The 13,825-nt window shown below is 41.2% G+C and overlaps 1 protein-coding gene across 1 annotated transcript in view; it reads left to right on the top strand.

Annotated features, from left to right (window-relative positions):
* LOC117489875 (plexin-A2-like) overlaps positions 1 to 13,825 on the top strand; it is a 68,609-nt gene that overhangs the window by 43,140 nt on the left and 11,644 nt on the right. The window contains exons 15-24 of the mRNA XM_034139433.1: positions 446 to 613; positions 2,694 to 2,787; positions 5,512 to 5,751; positions 6,690 to 6,833; positions 7,300 to 7,534; positions 8,070 to 8,212; positions 9,221 to 9,489; positions 11,387 to 11,453; positions 11,820 to 11,966; positions 13,424 to 13,583. Coding sequence (XP_033995324.1) covers positions 446 to 613; positions 2,694 to 2,787; positions 5,512 to 5,751; positions 6,690 to 6,833; positions 7,300 to 7,534; positions 8,070 to 8,212; positions 9,221 to 9,489; positions 11,387 to 11,453; positions 11,820 to 11,966; positions 13,424 to 13,583 — 1,667 coding nt within the window. The remainder of the gene's footprint in view (positions 1 to 445; positions 614 to 2,693; positions 2,788 to 5,511; positions 5,752 to 6,689; positions 6,834 to 7,299; positions 7,535 to 8,069; positions 8,213 to 9,220; positions 9,490 to 11,386; positions 11,454 to 11,819; positions 11,967 to 13,423; positions 13,584 to 13,825) is intronic.

Genomic DNA, 13,825 nt, shown 5'->3' with positions numbered 1-13,825 from the left:
AGTGCCTGCACACAGTATCAAAGCCTTCTTTAATCTCTACGAAACAGAGTAAAAGATCACTCTATTTAAAGAAGCGCACTTAAGATGCAATTAAGTGTTGGTGGGATACATGAAAAGTCTTGTCGGCGGTGGAGAGACCCACAGCAGTAGGTATTGTTCTCTATGTATTTATAGATATCTATTTAAAGTTCAAAATGCTCACATGGTAGGAGTCAGGAGGTTGAAGCGAGGGAGCCATTAGCTAGAGCACCCTCTAATTACGGTGTTCCATCCCTAATGTGTCTGTAAAGAGGAAGGGATGGGACTGGCTGTAATGAATCCTCTCTTCCTCGTGTTAATGTGCATGGTTTAAAACTGCGTGAAGTCAGGGGTATGCAACCGCAGTAATGAGTGGGCAGTCAAAATTGAAACGATGTGTAAACCGCTCTTTTGATGCTCCCCCCAGGAGGAGCATGTCGGAGATCGTGTGCTTCTCTTCACCGTCCGTGACGAGAGCCGGACCGGTGCGAGTCAGTTTGAGTGTGGACCGGGCCAACGTTCCTGGGAGTCTGGCCTTTGAGTACATAGAGGACCCCACAGTACAGCGCATTGAACCCCTGTGGAGCATCACCAGGTAACACAACGCATCATAGTACCGTGTATACACAGTAACCAGCCACATGTGGTCTTATTGCCTAAGAAAGTCCACGAATGTCCACAAAATGGTAACAGAGCACCTTCAGCAGTTCTACAGTGCTCTCGTATGCTTGGGGGTTTTGAGTATGGTGTTAGTTTAGATTAGAATATCGTGTAGTAGTTAATGTAAGAGGAAGTGATTTGATTTAGCAGATTGCAGCTTGCATGTTTGATGAAGCAGGCCCCTGGTTGAATGGAGGCTCTAACAGGGTGTGAATGGGAGCTGCTCTTCATATAGCATATTCTGTTTACAGTATTTGAAATGTAATAGCATATCATTCAAATGCTAAACAAACACTGTGCACAAGTTGCAAATCTATTTCTAGGAAGTATAACGTCAGTAGTACTGCGTGGCAAACATAGACAGAAGGATGACGCACATAGGCATTAGTAAATGGGCGTTGAGCAAATCTTTCTATTTATCCATCGCGTCTGTTTTCTAACATTACATTTATTATTTAGTAGGACTGTCTAAGACTAAAGACATTCTAACTAAGATTTCCCGATTTAATTGACAGATTTGTAAAACTACCTTTTTCCACAAAGAATGGAACAAAAACACGGCTTTAAATCTTGAGACATGCTCATACAGTTCTAGTAAACAAATAGAAAAACATTTAAAAAAATGACTAAGACAAAAAAGAAAAATCTTAGTCAACTGAGACCAAAACAACCAATTAGTCAGCTAATCGACGAGAGCATCCATATAATCTAGCAGTATAATTATATAGCAGTTTTTATTAAAAAATCAAAACATATGACAACCCCCTACTGCCTACACGCGGTGGCCTGCCAAGTGCAGATTATGACAGTGCCTAGCAATCTGTATGTTGCGCAGGTTTACAGCGAGATAAATCCAAAGAAATTAGATGTTGCGGTTGTCATGTATAACAAGGTTGTTTCACAATATCAAATCAGTGTTCGAAACAACATGACTAATGCAACAAAAATTACAATCCATGTTCAAAATATAACTTTTATTAAGCTGCATGTCATTTTAAATATTAATTCAGAGTTTGATGCTGCAAATATTACAAAGATAGTGAATTTGCTACATTCTATCAAATCTAAAACTGTCTTACCTGTATTCCGCATAATTAGAGAAACTTATTTTGGTCCGGGGTGGGATTACACAGCACTTCGTCCCTGCAGATTAGACTTCACAGAGCCACCCTGGCCCTCAGCCTGGTGAGAGGAGGAGCTTTGTGGAGCTGCAACCAAGAGCCCTCATCATGAATGTGCGGTCCCACTATGTGGCCCTACAAGCTTAGGTACCCTTTGAAGTGCAAGAAGAGAAGGATTGGCACTCCGATACCGGCCACTTTTTCTGAAGCCATTTTCTCCCCTCTCTTCCGTCATGTTTTTCCACCCTCTTTGTCTCTCCTTCTCTTACTTTCAAATTCCACACTAGTTTTCTAAGCTCACACTGCTGCACAGGTTATACCAAGATTAGAGAGTGTTGTTTGTTTTAATCACATCGAGCACAGATATGTAAACAAGCAGCACCTGTATTCATGCTATGCCAGCCTCACAGTCATGGATGAATATAAAACAGCAGCCAGCTGGTTTGCCGTTTGATCTGGCTCTCCTGCCCAATAACAAAGAGAGCGCTACCATGCCAGCTATAGCTCCTCACACCCGCATTAATGCAGTTTCTCTGGAAAATGTGGGGTGTGAAAGTTAAAAAGATTGCTCTCTCTGCGGCCATCACTCTCATTAAATTGTGGTTTGCATTCATATATATATTGGCTACCTGGAGCTCATACAGTATGTGCATGGGAGGCGTGTGGCGCAGTGGATAGAGCCTTTGTGTTGGGATCAGGGGGTCACAGGTTCAAACCCCACTGCAGTCAGCATGTCGTTGTGTCCCTGGGCAAGACACTTCACTCCAAATTGCTCCTGTGGGGATTGTCCACAGTAAGTTGCTTTGGATAAAAGCGTCTAACAAGTAACATGTAATGTGTTTGATCAGTAGTTCTTCTTGCTTATGAATAAACTCCTTCCTCTTCTCCAAACAGTGGACACACAACCCTGACAGTGACTGGAACAAACCTGGATGTGGTTCAGGAGCCGCGAGTCAGAGTCAAATATGGCGGCCATGAATCTGTCAATGTGAGTGAGACAACTGCTAATATACTGCACTCAACCTGCATGGTTTTGCTTACTCAAGCTGATGTAAATGTCAGAGTTAAAGTGTTCTTCAGTGATATATTGCTATAGCAACGAGGTAGATTTATGGTTGCGGTAAATGTACTACTTTTTGTCTTTACATACTTATCTGTCGTGGCATCTTCACAAATGATTTAAAGAGGCTGAATGTGGCCACACCCAGAGAGCTCACCTGACAAAGACAAGACGGAGAGACGTTGGGATGAAAGTTAATACGTATATTACATTTCATTAAAGGGGCCCTATAATGCTTATTTTCAGGTTTTATATTTGTATTTTGTGCTTCTACCGTGACATGGATCCATGCTTTAATGTTCAAAAGGTTCTTTATTTTTGTCATACTTCCTGTGCTGAGGCACCTCTTTTCACCCTCTGTATAACCTTTCCCTTATCCTATGACCTACAATGTGTTAGAGCACTAGCCAATAGAAGCGCACATGTTACATAGTGATGTCATTGTGTTACGGAGGTAAAAAAAAAAGCTGTCCAATGGAGGCGTTTCAGGCAGGGGGGGAGAGAGTGTGGGAGTGAACGTTAGCCTTTGCAGACCATTTACATGCACACAAACCTTTATAACGCACTACTGGAAAGGAAAAAAAAAAAAAAAAGCATTATAGGGCCCCCCGCAATTTTCCGATGGTAAAATAATGTTTGAACTGGTTTAGTTTTAAGGAGAAATGACTATATTCCTAAAGAAAAGCCTCCAGTCTCTGTACCAAACAGCCTGTAGGGTGGAGAGCAAATTAACCATCAACACCTTGAAATACTATTACAGAATCTAATAGGCTGTAGTTTGTCCTGGATGTGGATATAAAAATGAAGCCACCCATAAACAGAAGGGTTGGAGGGAGGTGGCATTTAGATCATTCCAAAATGAGTTTAAAAAAAAGCTGACATGAAAGTGCACCTCGGGTTTGGGAGGTGATTTATTGTGCTGACTCTGCTTGCCTGAGGAGCTAAGGCAGGTCCTTTCAAAGTGATTGATTGTTCCAAAGTGTTGAAGCCCCGGTGGCATAAGTCCAGTCACCTTTAGCCTCTATTTTTACACTTTGGACAAGTCAGGGAATTGCCCGAGGATCTGAGACTGCACATTGGCTGAAAAAGGGTCGAAACTTTTGGAAGGAACTTTTTTTTAGCTCGACCTTGAAATAGATCGATATGTTTCTAAAAATCAATTCTGAAGAGAAAACGCCAGAAATAGTGAAGTGATGCCAGAAATTGAGTGATAATAGTTTGCTTGTACCAGCTGTAGATTGATTTTTTAAAGGTAAATATGATATGAAAGTGTTACATCTTTATTGCTGCCACAATAATACAATCAAACACTAAATGTAATAAAGACACAAGTATAAGAAAACCAAGATGTGGCATATGAAAACTTAAAATATATTTTAGGAAGAGTTGTTTTTAAAAAGTGAGATGTTTTGTTTTTGAGGCATGCTCTGAGCTATAATGAAATGGCGCATTAATGATGCTAGTCAAGAATTAAAGCCAGTCAATTAAAACTGTGTTTTACAGTGTCCCTGGCAGCAAGGAGATCTGAAGGGATTAAAACTGACCCTTAACCCGCATCAGCTGCTAAAAGAGGGTCATTGCAAAATATAATGAGGGCAGTCTCTGCGTCGCGCATATCTCGAAAACATCATCGGAAATGCTTAAAAAAGTGTGTTGGATCACAAAAGCAGTTAATTGACTTGAAACAACTTTTAGTAATAGCTTAGATAAAAACTAAAGCTAGAAATTGTCCTGAAGCTAGGGGAATTTAACAATCTGCTAGATATTGAGAAGGATTTATAAGAATTGCAGAGGAAAACAGAAAGCTATTTGGTAGTAATTAAGTACCAAAGACTTAAAACAGTGGTGACAAAGACCTGTTTTAGGAATAAGCCCATTGAGGGAGCAAGGGATCATCTTCATATATAGTTTCTGCCAGATACTGGTATATAAAAACACATTTAATGGTCTCCTATTAACCTTTGACCCAGGTCTATGAATGCCTTTAGTGTCAGTACTATAGCATTAGCCGTAGCAAAGCAGAAGGTAAAAAACACACGAGCAGCAGGAGAACATATGGATGGGGTGAGTTTAATATGCAGAGAATACTGCAACAGCTCATGAATGACAATCAGACATATATATCCTTAATCTCATGTTATGTAGGTTAACACTACAGAGACTGCCAGTATGTGTATGTTGATGGATAAGTTGAATATGATTAAAAGGCTCCATAATATTCTCAACGTCTGCATGTTAAGAATGAGTACGAATATTAAATCAACCACACACTGTATGGGCATAGAATGAGACATCTGCTCAAATCTATTCAGAAAAGTGCTTTCTAAAGAAAATTCAAGGGCCTTATAATGAAAATGTATTCATTCAATAACTAGAAGATGTTTTAAATTTAGGATTTCCAACAAAATACCTTTCTAAGTGTTAAATAATTCTGCTGAAGAACTTTCAAATACTTCTTATAATTAACCTGTAAGCAGATGAATTATTTATGTTTCTTAATAATGTATGCAATGATTAATCATGCAGCAGACAACACAGTGCGTTTTAAATATGTGTATGAGGATATGTTTAGTCTGGTATTTACAATACTGCATGTCTGCTTCTGGGTAATTTACTGTGAGGTGTGTAATCTTGATTTGGTTTCCGCTCCAGGTGTGCAAAGTGCTGAACACAACCACCATCAGCTGCTTCGCCCCCTCTCTGAAGGCAGAGTACACTGCAGACCAGGAGACGATCAAACACGTGGACGAGTTCGGCTTCGTCTTCAACAACGTCCAAGCTCTGCTCACCTACAACAACACGAGCTTCGTCTACTACCCAAACCCGTACCTGGAGCCCCTCAGTCTGACCGGGGTCCTGGAGCAGAAACCTGGAGCTCCAATCATACTCAAAGTACGTCACAGCTGCTACTGCTTTTATGCTTTATTTTTATAATTTCCATGCAAGAGGGTATTCTGATGTCTATAACCATCTGCACTGACATAGGAATACATGTACATCTATTCATTTATTTGAATTGCTTTACTGCACACACTGTAAACACACCACACATCAGTTGACTACATTTCTCTGTTTTTCTGAAAAACGACATTTCTGAATATGCTCTCTGTGAACTCCAATGTGTGGCTAATTCTTGTAGTTTCTTGGAAAGATTTTTCTTGCCTTTCAGTTTTACACCATGTGTAATGGTCATTAGATATGTGTGCCATCATAAAACAGCGTATTTCGTTGCATATTGCATTAGTTATTTGCTTTTATTAGGTCAAATAATGTTGCTGATATCCTGCATATAATATGTGTATGATATTCTGCATATAATATATGTTGGCAGTGTAGATCGCACCTTAACTTCCTGCTATTCTCTCCAAGATGGTTGATTACAGTAATCATACTAATTACCCATATTTGCATATGCTATAGGAATTACATACAAAGCAAAGGATCACTGTGAAATTATGCTTCAAAACAGAACCCTTAGAAACAACGAGGAACATTTCAATAGGGTATATGTATTTAGTCCTACATTTGACCTTGCCATTGTTTGACATTCACTATTTGACTTCCTATTTTTTTTGTCTTAGGTATATTGTATGTTACACTGTTGAAAATGTTCATTGCAAACAACTATGGTGTAGACATTGAGCATATAACAATAAAGCCTTTGACACTTGGATTCTACATATATTTACTGTACTGTAGAAACATTCTCATAATGATCAAAACATTGTTTGAATAGTCCTATTAAATTACTATGTCATATTAGTTGTGTTGTCTAATTTTATGTTATTTTTGTGGATTTTTTCTACATGTCTCCTCTAACTGTGTTGCAGGGACGTAACCTGGTGCCGTCTGCTTCTGGTGGAGCCCGGCTGAATTACACGGTGCTGATTGGAGACACGCCCTGCACCCTCACTGTGACCGACACTCAGTTACTCTGCGAGCCACCCAACCTCACGGGGCAGCACAAAGTCCTGGTCAGTCTATAGAGCGTGTCCCTGTATTGTGGTTTTGTGAGCGTCTGATCGCCTGTCATTGAGGATATGGGTCACTGTTTGTACGTCACTGTGTTTGTGGGTCACTGACAGGCTTTCAGTTAGTCGCTGGCTTTCTGTCATTGTCTGTCACTCATGGTCTGGTGGGTTCCCAATTACATTACATTGCCCCGCAGAATTATTGACAGGCACTCCTGCAAATAATGAGAAAAAAGCTGTAAAAAAATAAAGCTGATGTGCCTGGAACTTTTAAAAAAGGTTTCCTTTCAAGGCGATTGTTCAGGAAAGTGGTCCATGTCTCTATTGTATGTGCCAATTCAATGCTTCAGCAACAATGTTTTGAATTCAGGCCAGCCTTTTCATTAGTGGTGTTCTTTGTTGCTTTAGGATTTTCAACACTGTTTTGAAATACCGTGCTTACGTATGCATTATTAATAATATTTTTCAGGTCCAAGTAGGAGGACTTCACATCTCTCCGGGAGAAGTTCACATCCGGTCCGACAGCCTTCTCACTCTTCCTGCCATCTTCAGCATCACAGCTGGAGGAGGGCTGCTCCTCATCATCGTCATTATCGTCCTGCTGGCCTACAGACGGAAATCACATGAGAACGATCTTACTCTGAAGCGCCTGCAGATGCAGATGGACAATCTGGAGTCCCGCGTGGCTCTGGAGTGCAAGGAAGGTGAGGGAAACTGATCCAAGAGATTCAACTCAGAAATCCAGAAAAAAAGAACTTCTACTTTCTAGTTGCATAATAGCACCATATGTCGAGAACTGTTGATGACTGTGTTTAACAAAATGATATATTTGTGTAAGATATAATACTTATTATATATACATTGTATATGTATATTGGCTCAATAATACTTGAATATTCATTAATGATAGCGTTAACCAGCAACTTTTTGGATATCTGTATTCTTAGTTGCAATAAGTTGACAATAAATGATCAAAATCTAAATGAAATATATGCTGTAAGATCATTATGAACAGTGCTAATTACTATTGGATTTATTGTGTAATGTGAAACTCTACATTGCCATGCTTCCTGAATTCAATACAAGCACTACTCGTCATACTTTGACTGTTTTACAACCATTTCAATCAGAAACAGTTGGGAATGAAAAATACTGTCTTAGGTTTGCTGTGATAAACAGATCAATGTTACAACATGTTGTTCGGCAAAATGTTTAAACCCTTACCTCTGTCATATGTAGCTTTTGCAGAGCTGCAGACAGACATCAACGAGTTAACCAGTGATCTGGACAGAGCCGGCATACCTTACCTCGACTATCGCACTTACGCCATGAGGGTTCTCTTCCCCGGCATCGATGATCACCCGGTGCTCAGAGAGCTGGAGGTAAGAGACCTCTGAAGCACGGCTGCTGCACTCGAGTCAACTTTCAACCATTGTTCTGACATCTTGACCTTACGGCTCTAGTATACTCCAAAATGAATTGATCTTGGCTTGTTGGCAAGTACTGTCAAACTGCTGTCGAACAAGCAGTGTCAGCAAATGTCAGTGTACTCACTGCGGTTGTAGTTTGGTTTGTTTATTGGCTACATCAGCTGGATTGTGGGCAGATCTTTGGGGTTTTCTACATCCCTTAGTCTCAGTCATGCACATATTTTGAGGCAAACTTATCTTGTTCACTTGGACTATTGCCTTTTAAAATTCAAATCTCCGATCAAAATATTCTTCTACACCTGTTCAGTAATGCTGGCATGTCATATTTCGCACTGGTCTAGTGTAGCGTTTGTTGTCTTTTCAAAGAACCCCTATAGATATCATCACATTTCATACTAAAAGTACCTGGTGTTAAAATGTTCTTCGACGCGGCCTCAGGGGTTTAGTTCTACTTATTTCGAAGAAACTCTAAACAACCAGCCATTTGCTTTTTCATTATTTGACCAATATTTCCCATGTGCTCAATGTCAAAATTAAGCTAGTGTTTCTAATTAGAGTTGCTTCAATCAAGCAGTTATGTTCACAATGGTTTCAAAATACGTTTTTTTTTTTTTTCAGGCCTGTCTGATTGCATTTTAAGCATCGTCCTATTCTTTTTCCTCCAAATAAATAAACGTGTCTTTTATTTGTTGCAGAAAATAAAGAATCGTTTGTGTTTTTGATTAAATTCTTGAGGGAATTTAAAACTATAAACCAGAAGTTTCTCTGTTGGGGGGGTTCTGCTCTTCAACGGTTCTGTTTTTCCTTTATGCCTTTAGATTGTTCGTGAGAATTCCTGTAGATATTTATTCGGTCTTCATGTTCCTCTGTCCACATTATGACTTCTCTCATCCTTCAGTGAGCATTATCTAATGAGCATGTGCTTCTTTGTGTGTGTGCAAAAATGCATGATGCGTGTAGGTGCCGGGGAGCGGACAGGCGAATGTGGAGAAAGCCTTGAAGCAGTTTGCTCAGCTGGTGAATAACAAGGTTTTCCTGCTGACATTCATCCGCACACTGGAGCTGCAGCGCTCCTTCTCCATGCGTGACCGTGGCTACGTTGCCTCGCTCATCATGACCGCTCTGCAGGGGCGGCTGGAGTACGCTACTGACATCCTCAAACACCTGCTCTCCGATCTCATAGAACGCAACCTGGAGAGCAAGAACCACCCCAAACTACTCCTCCGCAGGTAAACCAGAAGTACTACACTGCTGCTAAAAGTTGAGTTTCAAAAAGCTATTTATTGTAGCCTTTTGGAAAAGATAAATATTCATTATAATCATCAAAGGAGGAGTGAAGATATGTGACTTAGGAGGCTCAGTTTAGGCTTTCAGACAGCTTATTTGGAGTTGCTGAGAAAATTAAAGGAGCCCTATTATGTTCGTTTTCAGGTTCATATTTGTATTTTGTGTTTCTACTGGTCACATGTTTACATGCTGTAATGCGCAAAAAGGTCTTTATTATTCTCATACTGCCTGTGCTGCAGCACCTCTTTTCACCCTCTGTCTGAAACCAGACCCCAGTCTGCTCTGATTGGTTAGCTGGACGGCTCTGTTGTGATAAGTCAGCCCCTTAAAGATGTCCGCCCCTGAGGCTATCACGTACAATGTGTTGTAACGTTAGCCAATAGAAGCGTGAGTGTTACGTAGTGATGTCACTATGTTACAGAAGTCAACTAAGGACTACAGTACAATGGAGGCATTTCAGGCAGGGGGGGGGGGAGAGAAACTCCCTCTGGAGTGAACTTTGGGAATATAGCCTTTGTAGACCATTTACATGCATAAAAACCAATATAAACACACAAATACTACTTGCCTTTAATTGTTAAGCACATCTGTGTAATAAGTCATTTATATCTACAAGCATTCCTTGTAAATTTCAGGAACTTACAGTAAAAGCTATTTTTCCCTTACTTTCTCCATCCATATTTTCCAGTGTGGTCAGAGGATTTAACCTAGAGAGACCTTTTCTATCTCAAACCTGCCAGGTTCTGATCAACACTGCTTATCTTTCAGCATAGATAATACCTTTGTGCATTGTTCTTTCCAGCCCAGTTACGGCACTTCTGTTGGATGAGTAACTAGGCCAGTGAAGAAAAGCCAACCTCTGTTGAGCTTTGTTTTGTTCAGTGGCGTGAAACAGCCGTTAGGAGTCTGAGGAACAGGTGAAAGAGACAGGAGAGGTAAAGTGAGTGAGAGTGGGAGGGACTGGCAGAGGAAGAGAACCTAATGTGGACGAGAGAGTGCAGCGGTGGCATGGTCTATGTCAGTCTAAATTATCTTCTGCGTGCCACTCATGAAACATTCAGTTCTAGCTCACGTTTCTTCCCCCCCGTCACCTCTCCTGTCCTCCGTTCTCTCGCCTCTCCCCCTCTCCCCTTCACCTCTGGATATCTGCAGATTGTTTTCCTAGCTGAGACTGGCCTACTGAATGTTTCATGAGGTTTATTTTTTCCTTTCTTTCTTTCTTTTTTGAAAAAGAGGGCTTTCTAAATCTGAAGCAGACTCATTAAATAAAAGGATGGGTTCACATGGGAGCGGGTACAACAAGAACTTGTTAGCCCAAACATGCTGCTCTTGCGGAAACACCACAGTTTAATGGGATGCCGTTAACAGTCGAGTCAATGCAGGTTAGGCTTGAAATGCAGGTAAGGACCGAAAAAAAGAGTGGCAGACAGAAAGCAGGTTAGGTAAGGGAAACAGAGCGGTGTCTATAAAACTGCAGGAGTTGGATCAGATTCAGAAGAGCCTTTACAGCTTTCCCATCTGGGCTCGTGAAGTAGCTAAGTGCAGAGACAGCAAGGAAGAAAAGTAAAAGGGCTTGAAGTGGACATGTCATGACCCAAATACATTGTGCACCGGCGGCACTTAACTTACAGCAGACTGTATCAGAGTATGTGTCCTTTGAGACCGAGCGGCTGAGTAAGGATGGCATGTCTCTGTAAACTCTCCATGTCATGTTTTTTTGGTTCCAACAACGTCGGGCTCTTCTAACGTCTTAAATTATAAAAGAATAATCAGAGCACTGCCGCTCTCTATGGGACGCCTCTTGCTAACAAAAGAGTGTGCTTTCTTCTTGTCTTGCAGAACCGAGTCCGTGGCAGAGAAGATGCTGACAAATTGGTTTGCCTTCTTGCTACACAAATTTCTCAAGGTAAAATGAAATCTCTTTCACGCCTTATCGCTACAGGTGTCAATGTGATAGACTACGACATTGCTTTTTAAAATGACTAGCATCGATTTTAGAATTGACTGCTGTTTGCTGTCATTTTAACTGTGAGATATTGATGAGTGTTATGGACATTGTGGAGGGGTAATGGTTTCCTGCAGGGTCAAACTTTTGCAATTCACACGAGAGTAAAAAGCTCCATTTATCATGTTTGGTGTGCCATGCTCTAGATACTCAGTGTCATTGTCTGCGCTGATGAATACAGATCTCTCTCCTTTACTTCTTTCTCATGTCTTATATTTCTTGCTCCCACCTTTCCCTCTAATCCCTGGGTTCCCTTCCAAAACAAAGGAGTGTGCTGGCGAGCCTCTCTTCATGCTGTTCTGTGCCATCAAACAGCAAATGGAGAAGGGACCCATAGACTCCATCACTGGAGAGGCTCGCTATTCCCTCAGCGAGGACAAGCTCATCAGACAGCAGATTGAATACAAGACGCTGGTGAGTCATAACGACATTAGGGGAAAAAAATGCGGAAAATAATCAAATGGATTGTCTGTATTCATTTGTGAACATCCCTCGGAAAGAGCCTTGACAGATCCACAGAAATGTAGCATTTTGTGAATTCTTTGAATATTAGGAGCTTCAACAACATGGAGGGAGTGAACAAATAATCTGAAATACCCAGATTGCCATCATGTCAAGCTAAAGAAGATAACGAGAAAACAAGACCTTTAACATAGCTGTGACCCAAGCCCAGAGGAAGTGCGCCGGCTGTTTAAGCACATTTTCATTCAGAGGCAAAACTGTTTTTTTATCTGTAAATCAGAGTTTACTTAAAAGAAATCCTGAATAAATTACCCAGTACGAACACTTTTATAGCCCTTGTATTATTAGTGTAGGCCCCAAAGCTAAGCACATTAGTGGTACAGGTGATGTAACGTAATAGTAGCTATTCCCTGTCTAAATGTTATTGTTCTTTTGTATATATCTTTATGTAATTGTAATTTTGTTTCGCACAACATCTGTGGACCCCCCAGTAATAATCTTGTGACCCTCTTGGGGGTGCTGACCCCCAGGTTGAAAACCACTTATCTAGGATTTAAACTTTAGGTCAGTCTGTCTTCCCAAATAAGTGGAAAAGTAATTAAATAAAATAAAGATACATGCATTTAAACAGCTAACAGGGTTTTATCTAAACCGGGTAACAGGGGCGCTGCGCCCTCTTACTTTCGGCGTGCACCCTCATACCAAAATTATGATTTCTGTTAGGCAACAACTGTAAAATAACTCAAAAAATATGAAAATCGTATCAAATAGACCGTCAGACAGCATAGACAGCTTTGTTTTTACCGAGCTCCAACGTGGCGTTGTTGTTTGCGTCCACGGCGCTGTCTTGTATACGGGTGTCATGTTTTTGCGAGAATAGATATATCTTATATTCAAGATCAGCACCACAGTATTGCCCTCATACTATATTTTTCTAGAAAAACCCCTGTATAATATAATAAGGAATAATGAGTTTACAAAGTTCGTCACTGGTGTATGCTTTGCAATGAAGTGAAATGCAGTAGGGCCACCTGTATACACAACATGCCCCTACTTTTCCATTAAAATCAAGCCGGCTGGGTTCCTCCAGTAGCCCGTCAGAATAAGTTCCCCCTCAGGCTTTAGCTCCACAGCAGAGGCAGCCAGCGACAGGATGACACCTCTCTGATATCCATGTCGGAGAGTCTGAGAGGCTGTGTCTCATTACTTGTGTAATGCCCCTGCTGTAGCGGCACAGCCACATCCTGGAGGTGTGAAATTACATTTCTGGCCTCGATCCTCTCCACCAGGACAGTTTGGTGAGGAGTATGTAATGAAAGGACATTCCTAGCAAGTAACACCTTTCCCTCTGCCTTTTTCTCTTACCTTCCCTGCCCCCCCCCCTCTTTCTCGCTATCCCGGATCCCCAGACGCTGAGCTGTGTGAACCCAGACAATGAGAACAGCCCCGAAATCCCTGTCAAGGTGCTCAACTGTGACACCATTACCCAGGTAAAAGAGAAGATCCTGGATGCGGTGTACAAGAACATGCCGTGCTCACAGCGACCACGGGCTGCAGACATGGATCTGGGTGAGGCTGCAATCCTACTGTTGAAGACTAATTATATAAAGCTAATTGTTTTATATAGTGAGAAATAGAACATAGACTGAGGCTGGTGCCCCACGGGAACGCATACGGCAAAACGCATAGGATTAACGCAATCGCAAAAAAGCTTCCGTCCACACGCAATATACACCGGATAGTGTCTGTTCACACGAGACAGCTCCGTTTAGCTCCAACCACTGGAAAAAGCTGCAGTACATATGCCGAGC

This window comes from Trematomus bernacchii, unplaced genomic scaffold, assembly GCF_902827165.1.
Source record: "Trematomus bernacchii unplaced genomic scaffold, fTreBer1.1, whole genome shotgun sequence".
Classification (NCBI taxonomy): Eukaryota; Metazoa; Chordata; class Actinopteri; order Perciformes; family Nototheniidae; genus Trematomus; species Trematomus bernacchii.
This window is presented reverse-complemented; position numbering and strand designations above follow the sequence as displayed.